The sequence below is a fragment of the Calonectris borealis genome, chromosome 11, assembly GCF_964195595.1.
Source record: "Calonectris borealis chromosome 11, bCalBor7.hap1.2, whole genome shotgun sequence".
Lineage (NCBI taxonomy): Eukaryota > Metazoa > Chordata > Aves > Procellariiformes > Procellariidae > Calonectris > Calonectris borealis.
In genome coordinates this window covers 16,706-31,364 of record NC_134322.1, presented here as the reverse complement: position 1 = coordinate 31,364, position 14,659 = coordinate 16,706, and the positions used below count along the sequence as shown (strand labels likewise).

The following is a 14,659-nucleotide window of genomic DNA, read 5'->3' as shown; positions in this document are numbered from 1 at the left end:
TCTGTGCCTGACAATGTTGCTGGCTTATCAAAGAACTATTCTGAAAGAGAAGAGGGCTTTGGAGAAGGAATGGAAAGTAGTTTCCTCAGTTTAGCTCCTTGGTGTGCCTTGCTTCCTCACCATTTTTGCTTTGTCGGAGATGACGGCTGATTCTGCACGCTTCTCTAAGAATCAGCTCTTGTTCCATATTGAAACTGCATTACTGGGTTTCTCTATACCATGATTGTTCTGCCCTCTGTTAGACTAACTCAATTATGTTTAATTCTCCTGATAGATTGTCTCATGCTCATATGAGTAGTCCGTTGGTAACTTGTAATATCTCCTGTCTGTACATTTTTATAAGTTAAAGTTTTAAATCTTTATGCATAGCAATATCTGCTGCTGTATTGTCCTGTGACTAGTAGTGCTCAGTCTTCCCTCTTTGTGTTGACCGTCCTATTGCATCTTAATGATTTTTTTTTTTTTAAACACTGTAGAGTCTTTGGGATAGTGTGTGCTTGTATACAGCAGCACAGCAGAACCTTTATCTTGGAAGGGGCCTCTGGCTTACAAGAAAATAATTTATAGAAGCACATTCAAAGTAGTTTCAATAAAATTCAGTTGGGTCCTATACCATTGTTTCTTGATGCGTTTCTTCTCTACTCAACTTTTCCCAGATTGTTGGCAACTTACTCTATTATCGCTACATGAATCCAGCCATTGTCGCACCAGATGCGTTTGACATCATTGATCTTTCAGCTGGAGGTCAGCTGACCACGGATCAACGCAGAAACCTCGGTTCCATTGCAAAGATGTTGCAGCATGCTGCATCCAATAAGATGTTCATGGGAGACAATGCGCACCTAAGCATCATTAATGAATACCTATCGCAGTCATACCAAAAATTCAGGTAGAAGACCTTAGCTAATTAAGTTGGGAAGTTTGACAGAGGGTAACATTGCAAGTAAAAAGGGATAATAATGAATTTTAAATATGATAAATTCTATCTCTGTCAAATGTGCAGTCTGTTGAAAATAAGAGATTGCGCTTCAGACTGCCATAAGCATCAGTGACAATGGCAGATAAAATGTGTACCTGGAATTTACGAACAATACGTTGTATGTTAATGAGATTGCAAAGTCAAGTTTTGACTTAGGAGTTTCCAGAATAAAGGTTGCTTTTGCACATGTTTATTGTGATGCTTTGGACATGGACAACAAGAATGGACATGCATTCTTCTGTCCCATATGAACCCTGGCTCCACATGAAAGCCCAGTGGTGCTCAGGAATAAAGCAGGTTGGCGTTTAGCTGTTCATATAGCTGAAGTAAGCTGAAGAATCATCATCTTACACCTCTCGTGTTTTGGAAGAAAGAAAACCAGAGATTGCTGGGAGCAAGGGATGTTACTGCAGTGGAGGCAGGAGGATGTGTGAACAAGGTCACCGGAGCCATAGACCAGTCCTGTGAATGTTGAAAATAATGTCAAAATGATGTCAACATGGCCAATATCAATAATTGAATTTACTAGGTTACTTCTGATGTGTTAAACTAAAGCTGACAAACTGTAGTATGCTGTAATGTAACATAGTTTAAAGAAGAGAGACTACGCTTGGGATTGTTGAGGGGAGTTAATGCTCTTGATACATTATGTGACTCTCAGAGTCATTCTGATTCTTCTTTTCTCCTCCTTTTTTCTGAAGACGTTTTTTTCAGGCTGCCTGTGAGGTTCCTGAATTGCAGGATAAATTTAATATTGATGAATATTCAGACTTGGTGACTCTCACTAAACCAGTTATTTATATTTCTATTGGTGAAATCATCAATACACACACTGTAAGTATGCATCGGTCACAGTTGCTCCTTATAAGCACTGCTTAAAAAGAAAACGCTGCTTCTGGCTGAAACGCAAAGTTACCAAATACAAGGCTGAAAGTTGTCTTTTGATTGTAGTGTGGAAGAGCTTGTCGGTTTATAGAATTAAGTAATTTGATTGTGGCTTCTCTAAGTTTCTTTTGAAAGTATTTGAATATGTGACAATGGCACAGCTTTGAATGTTGCTATTGCTGCTTTGGAGTTCAGTGAAATAAGATCTTTTTCTAAAAGATACCAGCTCAAAGTAATGTAATTTTACTTTCTAAAAAAGGATGTACGATTAACAACATAAATGTTCTTTCTGTTCATCTAGTTGCTCTTAGACCATCAAGATGCAATTGCTCCTGAGCACAATGATCCAATTCACGAGCTGCTGGATGATCTTGGAGAGGTTCCTACAATTGAGTCCTTAATAGGTGGTCTAGTTTATTGTACTTAGAAATATGTGGTATTACCTTAAATGATTTGAAATGCAGTAAAGAAACTATCTAAGGAATCATCACAGGTCGTTGGGGAGGACGCGCTCTAAAAAGCAGCAGCAGATTTGTATTCTCTCTGACTGCAGAATTTTTTACCCTGAAAAAAACAGGGGTTCTTTCTCTTCTCCTCCCCACTCCCCTCACCTCACCCCACTCCAGAAGTTTCTAGAAGACAGACGGATATTTTGACATGTTTTCTTTGTTCCATTATGCTGGAGCCATTTCTCTGTGTGCATGTGTGTCCGTCCCAGCTTTGCAAAGATCTGTCCTCCTTTCTGGAGATCTGTACGCATTGCTTTCAGAGTGCAGTAGTAAGTGTATTAAATGATATGTGTCCCTACAGGGGTCTTTTGTATATGGACAAATAACGTTTTTCCCTCCTTTAGCGCTTTTTCTGTACGTTAAGAATTTTATCCCCTTTTTTCTGGCTGGGGGAGGAAGGAACTGACTTCACTAATCTGTGACAGTTTTCTAAAAATCTGAGCCACAGTTCACTGCTTCAGGGTATAACAAACACTGGAAAGTTGCATAAGCCTCTCTCCTTCCTTGATTTCTATGTTGCAGCTATTTGAAGTGTGAAATCTAGTGTGTGGGCGGTGGGGGGGCAAACGGACACAGTTCTTGGAGAGGATGCTTTGACAGCAAAATGCTTATCTTGAAGTTGCTTGATGAGAAAAGTTGGAACCTTTTAAAGGAATGATTGCTAGCACGTCTTCTTCTGAGCAACTGGCAAAGAACAGAACATAAGAAGGGTTATCTGGGCGAACCTAGACCTTGAGTTTAACTAGAACTTACCCTCCTTCCCCATTTCATTTATCTTGTGTGCATTGTATCGATATGGTTAATATGTCAGAGTTTAATCTTTCTGCAGCCCTTTAAAAAAGGGGGCGGGAGGGGAAGCATCCTCACAACTGCTGTGATGGAAGTTCAGACACAATTAGAGCAAGAAAATCTCCTTTTGACAGGATAGCTTACTTTGTTTAATAGAAGATTACAGGCTCGGTTGCCAGCAAGGGCTTCGCTCTTAGCTTGGAAAATTAATTCTAATGAGGACACGGACATAGAGGCATGGTCATGTTTTTATTTATAAGGTATTTTTGGCAGGTCAGCTGCTCTTCTCAGTAGAGAGTGAGATGCTGAGGTACCGTGTGGAATACACATACATCTTTAAGGCATATGAACTAGTGATTTTGTGGTGCCTTTCTGGCCGGTGCATTCTCTCAGTTTTGTGAAGAAAAAGTCTGTAACGTATTCAAGATGATGTTTTTAAAAGCTGGTTTTGGCTTTTAAAGTGTCCTTTTGACAGTATAGGAAACAGTGTAGTTTTCCTGTGGCCTGTTACGTAGGGAAAAATGACAAAGCTGTAGCAGTCAAGAACGTAAAGAATACGATTTAATCTATAAACTCTTTCTGCTTGGCAGGGGAAGGGTCTGGCAATGTTAATGACCCCAATAGGGAAATGCTAGCGAAGACTGAGGTTTCTCTCACACTCACTAATAAATTTGACGTTCCTGGCGATGAGAATGCAGAGATGGATGCGAGAACGATTCTGTTGAAGTAAGTGAGGGGTAACTACCTGGTATGTTTCTGAAGAGAACGAGGAACCTGAATTTTCAGTTAATCTGCATGTGAAAATAAGAGGATTGAAGTGTCATTTAAACAAACATGGATCTGTTACTCCAAATACACTGAGCTTGTAACCATGTCCTTTCAATGCTGGGGCTGTTAAATTTGTTAGTTCTTTGTCACTGTTGTATTTGTCATTCTTTAAAAGTCTATCTTGGATGTTCTGGAGGGGAAAACTACCAGAAAAGAAAACTTTCTAGATGTGAGCAAGTGTTGGATTTGCCTGCATGTGAATAATTTGTAAAGATCATCTTAAATAATCCATAGTGTTCATCACAATTGAGTTTTAACTCTAAGTCTATTAATGTAAAATTTAGATGAACCATTATTTGTATTGCCTATATAATGCCCCATGCAAATGTTTTCAATAGTATACGTGTGACATATGGAAATTTTAAGGGTAACTAAATGTCTAGTATACGTGAATAACTCTGCTGCTAAGTTTGTTCGTTCCTGCGGAATTAGCTTCTTTACACAGCCTTTGAGCGGATTGTATCTGTATCCTGTTAGCGAAGCGGGAGGCGATGGTAACTTACGATGCTCTCCCTGTAGTTTTCCCCTGTCTGTGGGAAATATCTCCTTAGGATATTTTTGCTGTTGCTGGTCTCCTCTTTTGGTTAATGATGCGGTCCCCTTCTCTCTGCACTCACTGTCCCCCAAACCTGACTCTTAATAGATGAAGTCTAATAGCCTTTTTGGGAAATAGAGGTATTATTAGCCTAATGGAAAGAGACCAATGGACTGTCAGGGATTTCATTATTGCTGGACTCCTTACTCTGGACGACTTAGTACTAATAGTGACTCTTGGCCACTTTTAAGCAAATCCCTATTGCTGAGATGTATAGAGCAGCTACCTGACATTCAGATGTATATTCACCTGTTCTGATACATTCCTGCTCAGACGCTAGATAGTTTAACTGAGAGTTGTTCGGATCAGCTTACACTTGGCCTAGATGGACCAGTGGTCTCCCAGAAGAAAATCTTGTCTCCAAAAGTAACTTTAAATTGACCGGGCTTCTCAAAAGATGCATCAGTATTTCCCTACCCGCCAGAAGAAGGTGACAGTGATTTCAAAAGTAAAGATTTACCAGATGTGCTGGTAGTTATCTAATGAGGAAGGTGTGCGTGTGATGCACTTTGTGTGATGCCAGAAGTAATTCCAGCCTGACTGTGAAGTACTGAAGGTGCTGTTTGGTTTCGTTGTGTGGCTCAAGGTCAGAATTGCCTCAGAGTGGGCACTGGCTGTGATTAAATCACAGTTGAGATCAAGGAATGACCCTGTCTTATCACCAGATTGGAGTCAGGGATCTGCTTTGGCTCAGTTACCGTATACATAAGAAAATAGTCCTGTGGAGTTTTTTGATACCTGTTACAAAGCACTGAAGTGCACTTACAGATGGATAATACTACAGACTTTTTCTGGCTGCACAAATTCACTGTTGCTGCTACTTGCTTTACGTTTCACCTTGGAATTGCAGCTTCTGTGGTCCACATGGCAGTACTGGGGCTGCCTTCGAATATATGGGGTAACATCCTTGCTGTTTGGGGGCGGTATATATAGCAACTCCTATTGTACTACATAGATGAACCTTTCAGGGAACCAGTTTCTGATAACAAACTGTCAAATTTGAAAGTGAAGTGCTTCTCAGGGTTCTGGTCTGGTCTAGCCCATGACTACCTAAGCGCGCATCCAGTGATAATCTGACTAAGTAAATCAGTAACATTGGTATTATTGCAGAATAGAACAGTATTGAAGGTCTTTCAGTTTAAAGTTTTTTCTCACATTCTCCGTGATTTCTTTGCAGCACAAAACGTTTAATTGTTGATGTAATCCGCTTCCAACCAGGGGAGACGCTGACTGAAATCTTGGAAACTCCGGCTACCTCAGAGCAAGTATGAAGTTGTTTACCTGCATTCTTTTTAGACTATAAAATAGTTATCTATCTAGATATATGTGGGTATACTTGGGAATCTGCATTTATGTATTGCAGTGAAGCTGTCTCCACTGATGTTGGAGCAGTGTGTAACAATAATAAGGAGGGAATGTAATGAAAATAAATCGTATGTGTGAATCTTACTCCTCTGGTAGTTGCTAGAAGCTATTTATCTAGAAGACTGTTTTAAACGACAGGTAGGCTTCTACTGGCTCCCGTATGTGGAATGTGTTCATCAAACATGGATCCATGGGAGTCAGTACAGGAATGACCAAGCAAAACTCTTTATCCTGTGATGTGCCAGAGGTCAGACAATCTGTTTCTGGTTTTATGTCGCCTTAAAATTGATCTGCTTATGAACTTGTAATTTTCTGTTTCCTTTTTCTAGGAAGCGGAGCATCAAAGAGCTATGCAGAAACGGGCCATTCGTGATGCTAAAACTCCCGATAAGATGAAAAAATCTGTGTCTGTAAAGGAAGATGGCAACTTAAATCTTCAAGAAAAAAAAGATAAAATCAAGACAGGCCTAAAGAAGTTGACAGAACTGGGGACAGTGAATGCAAAAAATAAATACCAGGAACTAATCAATGACATCGCGAAGGTATGCCAATCAATGGTTTCCTAGTAATCATAGCAGAGTTTTCCCACAGTGTGCAGCATTGTGAAACTGGCTTGAGTTTTCAGGAGGAGTAAGTTTTGTAGTAGCTAATTTACAGACACAAAGCCTACCTTTTGTCACGGCGTTTCCACCTCTTCGCATTTGGGAAGTCCTTTATTTTTATAGGACATTTGTGTTTTCTCAAATGACTTGCCAGAATCTCAAGCACTTTAAGGAAAAGCGTTATAGCTTGGAGGGGAAGTCCTGATGTGTCATTTTTTTTTCTGCTCCTTTTCGCCAATTTAAGTAGCACCTCTACAAACTTAAATTAGGAAGTTTTGCCCATAACATAAAGACATTCTAATCGTTATTTTTATTTAAATGTACCCATTCAAGAATACCTAAACAATAAAGGGGGGAGCTGAGGAAAAACTTGCAAAAGTGATCTAGTACGGTTGTACTATTTGGGAAAGCTTATGCAAGTAAAGTGAATAAATAATTGCCTTTAGGGATCCAATTAGAATTAATTGTACCGTCATTAATATCTATCAAAAATGAAAATAGAAGTCGACTTGAACACGTGATATTTTCTGTTCAGGTATTAAGGGAACGTATGCTTAAAGATGGCTGACTAACAGAGAAAGATCATAGAATCATACAGGTTGGAAAAGACCTCTAAGATCATCGTGTCCAACCGTCAACCCAACACCACCATGCCCACTAAACCATGTCCCTAAGGGCCTCATCTACACGTCTTTTAAATACCTCCAGGGATGGTGACTCCACCACTTCCCTGGGCAGCCTGTTCCAAGGCCTGACCACTCTTTCAGTAAAGAAATTTCTCCTAATGTTCAATCTAAACCTCCCTTGGTGTAACTTGAGGCCATTTCCTCTTGTCCTATCGCTAGTTACTTGGCAGAAGAGACCAACACCCACCTCGCTACAACCTCCTTTCAGGTAGTTGTAGAGCGCGATGAGGTCTTCCCTCAGCCTCCTCTTCTCCAGGCTAAACAATCCCAGTTCCCTCAGCCGCTCCTCATAAGGCTTGTGCTCCAGGCCCTTCACCAGCTTCGTTGCCCTTCTCTGGACACGCTCCAGCACCTCCATGTCCTTCTTGGAGTGAGGGGCCCAAAACTGAACACAGTATTCGAGGTGCGGCCTCACCAGCGCCGAGTACAGGGGCACGATCACCTCCCTGCTCCTGCTGGCCACACTATTCCTGATACAGGCCAGGATGCCGTTGGCCGCCTTGGCCACCTGGGCACACTGCCGGCTCATGTTCAGCCGGCTGTCAATCAGCACCCCCAGGTCCTTTTCCTCTGGGCAGCTTTCCAGCCACTCTTCCCCAAGCCTGTAGCGTTGCATGGGGTTGTTGTGGCCGAAGTGCAGGACCCAGCACTTGGCCTTATTGAACCTCATACAGTTGGCCTCGACCCATCGATCCAGCCTGTCCAGGTCCCTCTGCAGAGCCTTCCTACCCTCGAGCAGATCAACACTCCCACCCAACTTGGTGTCATCTGCAAACTGACTGAGGGAGCACTCGATCCCCTCGTCCAGATCGTTGATAAAGATATTGAACAAGACCGGCCCCAGTACTGAGCCCTGGGGAACACCGCTCGTGACCGGCCGCCAACTGGATTTAACTCCGTTGACCACAACTCTCTGGGCTCGGCCGTCCAGCCAGTTTTTTAAGTCTGTGCGCTGCTATGGTTATAGTGCTTGATTTGTAACATCTGTCCTACCCAGCGGTGGCAAAAATTGCTGCCGTCCTTTAGATCACGTACTGTCAGTGCCCACTCTAGTCATTGCAACTAGGACAACATTGAAGTTTGAGAAAGCCACAAAAGGTTCAAATGAACTGCTGTGTGGAGTTGGTTAGTTCCAAAAATAGTCAACACAGAGAAGTGGTGACGCTTAAACAGGGGCAGGTGCAACTGAGGGCTCCACCTCGTAGCATGAAGCAAGACTAAGCAAAATCAAACTGTGTGTTTCAAATACTCTGTGCTCTGGGCTTGAGCAACTGGAGAGCTCGAATGACTGTTAGGTCTCTGCCTGTCTTTCTCTGCGGCATAGGATATCCGAAATCAGCGTAGATACCGTCAGAGAAGAAAGGCGGAGCTGGTGAAGCTGCAGCAGACATACAGTGCCTTGAACTCCAAAGCTACTTTTTATGGGGAACAAGTGGATTATTACAAAAGCTACATCAAAACCTGCTTGGATAACCTGGCCAGCAAGGGCAAGTAAGTATCTCGGAACCATGCCATGGCCCTAGAAGTGCTTCTTACAGAAAGCACGTGTAGATTGTTGCTAAGAAGAATCATAATGCCATCTACTCAAAACTCCTCGGCCAAGCTCCTTACCGCAGCAATAGTTCTAGCAAAAGGGTCTCAGCAGTGGTGGGAAAATACAGGGAGAGGGCAGTGCCCCGAATGGGGTCAAAAAGACATACTTGAAAGAATTTTGGTCCCTCTGGGAGAGGGAAGCGTAGAGTGTCCAGTGGGAATGAAGTAGATAATGCGCGTGCTGCTCAGTCTGTCCTGTCATCCTTTCTAGGAGCAGAGAATGAAAGTAACGTAGTTATCTACAAGGAAAGCATAGATCGCAAATTGTCCTCTTTTTATCCCTAACAGAGTCAGTTGTTGTAGTGCAAGACAATTCAGATTCTCCTGGGGAAGGAAAAAAAAAAAAAAAAATCTGTCTTCCTCCACAGTGAGATGCGGGAAGAGCAACTGCCAGTGAAAACTGAAGCAAGAAAGTTGTTGAGTAATCTCAGCCTTCTCCATGTCAGTTGTCACCAGATCCCCTTTTGCCTAATGATAGATGGTACTGCTTTCAGTGAAGTACCATGTGGTTATGTTTTGGGGGTTTTTTTGTTGGGTTTTTTTTTTTCTTCTCCTGTAGTGTAAGCATTATTGGTAAATAGTAGAAAATGAAAGATCTGATCTGAGCTACGAGTGCTTTGTAGATAAACTCACTAGTAGAAACACATCATCTACCAGCTGCATTAGTCACAGTTGATTTAGCTATATTGGTTCTATCCCCTCGTCCAAATAGGATTAAATGTTTGCTGTCCAAAATCTCTTTACTTGTTTGACTGATCATCTCGTTTGTGGGTTTTGGGGTTGGTTTTTTTTTGCAGAGTCTCTAAGAAACCTCGTGAGATGAAAGGCAAAAACAGTAAAAAGATTTCTCTAAAATATACAGCAGCTCGACTTCATGAGAAGGGAGTGCTTTTAGAGATTGAGGACCTCCAAGGTAACCAGTGAGTATCTTTTTAAAACTCTTTAGAGCTAAATAACCTTCTTGGAGGAAAACAGGTATGTTGAATTCTTGTCTCTTTCTAGGTGCTGGCAATTGAGGAACAGAAGCTCTGAGATTTGTTAGAGATCGTGACAGATTGTCTTGCGGTTTTGTTCTTGGTATTTAGTTGGTAGACTTAGCTATTAAAGCTGAAGAAATTGTTTTGGCGATCTAGGCTGGCATCCCTAGGGCCAAGAAACCTTGCACAGTGACCATTTTTCAGTTCTCTCTTCTTCTGGTTGAAGCAAATCAGATCTTTGATTGAGAAGTGTAATGGGATTTAAACATGACATTCTCTTCCCACCCGCCCTTTGCCTGTCACCCCCACAGTCATGGAAGGGTGACTCCTTGGGTGAATTGCTACTATGGTTAATAGCTCTCACTGTTGACAAATCAACTTAATGCTAGCTTGAGTGTGTCCAGCTGCAGTTTGCTAGCCTTGAGAACTTGGTAGATCTTCTGTGGAATATAGAGAAGCTGCCTGTTGCTAGATTTTTTTTTTTTCCAATCCTGAATCATATTTTGTACTTTGAGCACTAAATGAGGCATGGATGTGCAGCACTAAAGTAGACTGTTTAGACTGCATGGGCTATATTACTGTATTTCCTACTACGCTTATGTGAAGGTGTGATCTACTGGACGTATTGTATTGAGTCTGGTTGGCTTTTATGGTCTCATTCCAAATGGGGATATGGAATAAAGACTTAAGAATAGAATTCTTAGAAATTTATCTTCAGATTTTATCTCATATATTCTCTCCCTGTTTCAGTAGGAATTACATTTTCAGTAATGAACTGTGGCTTTTCATTTCTCAAATTTCGTAGGTTTAAAAACGTGATATTTGAAATCAGTCCAACAGAAGAAGTAGGAGATTTCGAGGTAAAAGCAAAATTCATGGGGGTACAGATGGAAACCTTCATGTTACATTATCAGGTAAGAACTGTCCTATTTAATAGTAGCACATAAGTTCTGCTTAACAGACTCTTCATCACAATAATGACGTTTTCTGCCTAAACAGTCTGAAAAATGCTCTCAAAAACAACCCATTTGTTGCAGGCGGAACAGATGCAACGCAAATGGGGGATTCAGACTACTTTTGTTTCTTTACTAATGAAAGCCTGATGTCAGTCTGTGTTCTTAGTTGCACTTACACATACACACACAAAAAGAACGCATGCATTTTCAACAGCTTCCTGCTACAGCAGAGATCGGGAGTCTGTGGCAGCGGTCAGCTGGGCTTGGGTGTGGTGGCTTCAGCTGGTCATCACATATTGGTATTCTTTCTGCCACTCTACACTTACCGGTTTCTTTAGCCATACAGTTCTTAGGAGTCCTCAACCTTTACTTAGTCTAGGCTACCGGAACAGGCATGCTGACTGACCTTTTCCCAAGCGGGTACCTGTTCTTCCTCCCATGCCAGTACTGTTATGCCTGGTGTCTCCGTCCCCTTCTTCTACTTCTGTCCCTGCCCACCACCCACCCAACTTGGGTGTCGTTAGGTTTGTTAATCGGGAATGCCTCAGGGGTCTCGAAAGAGATTATGTGCAGGAGCACCTTGCATTGTGATAAGTCTCTGCCACCTAACTGGCTGCTGGGAGGGACAGCTGCCTTGTGCATGCCGTTCGTGTGCTTTGAGGACTCCCCTAGTTCATTCCAGTCCCATTCTGTCAGAGCTGGTCACAAATTTCTTGGTTTGTGGGGCTACCCAAGGTCACTCGCTCCTCAGGCACATGTGTTGCTATACCACTATGCCTTTATAGCACTGCTTTGCAGAAAAAGCAGATGTTCTGAGAGGACAGCAACAAGACAACTGCTGTTGGTCATCCAAGTGTAGCATTAGCAGTGGCATCAGTTAAAAAGACTTGCATTGCCATTGCCAAAATTTTTACAGAAAGCAGCAGAAATAGCTTTATGATTGTTTACTCCAGCGTCACCCAGGCCGGACAGCTGCAGGAGCCAGATTTGGATTTTGGAATGCACTCAATGTTTCCCTGCAGTAGCACTACCTGAATGCCTTCTCCAATAAGTGTTGTTCAAGTGCGGGCTTGCTGAAAGAAATTCATTGCTGAGATAGATCAGTGCGGGGAGTCCTATTGCTCTGTCAGGTGCATCGCTGACAAGAGCAAAGTGTGACTAGAAATACTGCCTACATAAATGCCCGAGAGACTGAACCGGCACTGTGTACATACTCCTAACAGAGATGCCATTTCTTTCTCTGCCCTAGATTGCCGTGCTCTAAACCACCTCACTGAAACCTGTGGCAACTAAGATTTTTAGAAAGTGATGCTGTGGAATGTTGTAATGTTTCATGAGTACATAATATAATTAGGCCCATAGGAGACCCTTTCTAAACGTTACAACAACTTTGTGGCTACTGTGCAAATGAAAAGGCTGGAGATGGCTAGATCTGAAATTTGGCTTTCTTAGAATGGTCTTCTATTTCTGCCCTCTTTTGTAATGTTTTTTAAATAAACACAGATTAAAAATTTAAGATCTTAAATGCCTTAGAGGGGCGTTATTTTTCATGCAGTATGAGCGCATCTTTACCTAGTCTCTTGTTTTTCTGTCTTATGCCATGTACTTTGTGATAGATATTCCTCAAAAACCTACTGTACCCCAGGGTCTTGTATATTCTCTATAAGCTCTTGAGGATTCCTCACTCATAAAGGTATTCTCTTTGGCAGGATCTTTTGCAGCTGCAGTATGAAGGCGTTGCGGTCATGAAGTTGTTTGACAGAGCAAAAGTGAATGTCAACCTTCTGATCTTTCTTCTGAATAAGAAGTTTTATGGGAAGTAACAGACCTCTGCTAGCAAGTCTGTGAAAGGGGAGATGAATAGAAACCTGCACATACAACTTTTAATGACGTAGCTATGTATCAGTATATGCCCATGCTGTGCTAAAATATATCAAATGTATCATGAAGGAGGCCTAAGAACCTCTTGTGAATTGACAGCCCCGATTGAGTCTGCAGGGAGTTGGTTTCTTGTTTATTTATGATCTTTATCTTCAACTTTGATGGTCCCCTGAAAAGCAATTAATTTAGAATGTATTTTTACACAGCACTGGGGATTAAACTAACATTAGAGTATACTTAGGGCATCTGGATGCTTTATTTGCCTAATTGTGTGCTTCGTGAGGCTTGAATTCTTGTTGCCTGTGCGAAGAGAAAGCCGGCACTCTACAGCGGTCAGTTTGCCTCTTCCCGAAAGCAAAAAAGGGTTGCAGATTGTATTCGGACTCTAATTATTCTCTAACAGCAGTGACCAAAGTAAAAAATGGTCAAGGGTCCAGGTTACCCATTTGTTTGTGAGCTTGCGGTGGTGGCAGCGGCCAATTCCCAAGATAGAACTACTACGGTCTGGGCAATCAGTAAGCATCATAAATGGTTGCTGAACTGTTCGTGATTATGTACTATAGCCATAAAGAACAGCTTTAGTTCTCATTTTTCTTGATTTGTTTCTGTTTATCACACTGTAATAATTTACAGATGGCCCCTTAAATAGAGGGACTGTGGAATGTATTTACTAACGCTTACAGATGAAAAGAAGCTTTTTGGGGAAGGAGAGGGAAACTTAAAAGATTTCTTGAGATGTGTTAACTTTTAATGTTGCTTGCAAAGCATTTGAAATGTAAAAATAACTTTTTTTCCAGTTCAGAGCAATGTTCTATATATCTGTATCTGATGCAATAAATGTTAGGCTCTACCTGCAGACTTGTCAAAGGAAGACGACTATCTTAAATAGGTTAGCTTTTAAAAGGTTAATTTTTTCTAGCTATACTCAAGTTCCCGTTTCTTTTACTACTTTGGTTCCCTCCCCCCCCTCCCCACCGTGGTGGTGGTGCTGGCTGTTCTGCTATATCCAATAAAAATGCAGAGACTCTTCAAAAAAAAATCTGACCTTTAAATTCATCGGTTGCTCCAGCTTTCCTCCCAGTTTTTTTTTCTTAACATTTTTATTTTTAAAAAAGGGACATGTCTTAATTGCAGATTAACACTACATGTTTTACAGTAATTCGCTTGTTGCCTACACCTATTTGAAAAAACAGGGTTTTGGCAAAAACTGGAAAAAAAAAAACCACCACCCAACAAATCAGTTCTTTGAAAATAATCTTAAAAATGGGAAAGAGTCTACTCATTTTAGCTGAGCAACAGTATGGAACTGTGGAGGTTTTTTCTAAAGGAAAAGCTCTATTAAAAGATCCCATCTCAGCACTTAATCATATGTATTTTATAATTTACTGGTGGTTTAGCTTTGCTTAATCCATTACACCACTGTATTTAGCATGGGAGTAGCTATGAGTACTTTCTTTCCTGGTAAAATCTGCCTTTGTAACTCAGTCTAAGTAAAAAGTCATTTGTCCCCATGGGCGTTGTGTGAACTCCTGCCTGCAGGCAGCAGCCACGAACAGGCAGCTGGGCCCAGGCAGTGTCGCGGCAGTGGGCACCACCATCGGTGAGCACGGTTAGACTGCACCAGGGCAACCACCGTAACTCCAGAGGTCTCCCACCTCCTCTGCGAGTCAGTCCTGTCTTGTGCCCGTAGGGATAGCCATGGTGTGAGGAAACAAATGGATGAAACAAATGGATGACAGCTAGGGTGGAGGTATGGACCTCCCGCTGTGACTGCATGCCCCCTGCCCCGGGGACCTCCCTGTGGCCATGTAGCACGCTAAAGGACCCACGCCTCCTGCCCTCCCAGAACCCTCTAGCCCCATCCTAGTAGGACAAGCACAAGTCAGCCCTCGACAGTGTCTTCTCAATTAACAAAATTGTCTTTTGATAGGCAATGCTCCTGCAGCCTGCTTGGCCTCCCACAAGCCTTGCACTGCACTGGGGTGGTCCTTGCCATTTGCTATGGCTCTACAGC

At 42.0% G+C, this 14,659-nt stretch overlaps 1 protein-coding gene across 1 annotated transcript in view; it reads left to right on the top strand.

The window, feature by feature from the left end:
• IQGAP1 (IQ motif containing GTPase activating protein 1) overlaps positions 1 to 13,501 on the top strand; it is a 75,950-nt gene extending 62,449 nt beyond the window's left edge. Inside the window, exons 29-38 of the mRNA XM_075159579.1 lie at positions 657 to 889; positions 1,681 to 1,813; positions 2,166 to 2,268; positions 3,753 to 3,888; positions 5,763 to 5,850; positions 6,280 to 6,492; positions 8,563 to 8,729; positions 9,629 to 9,751; positions 10,614 to 10,722; positions 12,474 to 13,501. Of these exons, the coding sequence (XP_075015680.1) occupies positions 657 to 889; positions 1,681 to 1,813; positions 2,166 to 2,268; positions 3,753 to 3,888; positions 5,763 to 5,850; positions 6,280 to 6,492; positions 8,563 to 8,729; positions 9,629 to 9,751; positions 10,614 to 10,722; positions 12,474 to 12,587 (1,419 nt within the window). The 3' untranslated portion in view covers positions 12,588 to 13,501. The remainder of the gene's footprint in view (positions 1 to 656; positions 890 to 1,680; positions 1,814 to 2,165; positions 2,269 to 3,752; positions 3,889 to 5,762; positions 5,851 to 6,279; positions 6,493 to 8,562; positions 8,730 to 9,628; positions 9,752 to 10,613; positions 10,723 to 12,473) is intronic.
• Positions 13,502 to 14,659: the final 1,158 nt, after the last annotated feature.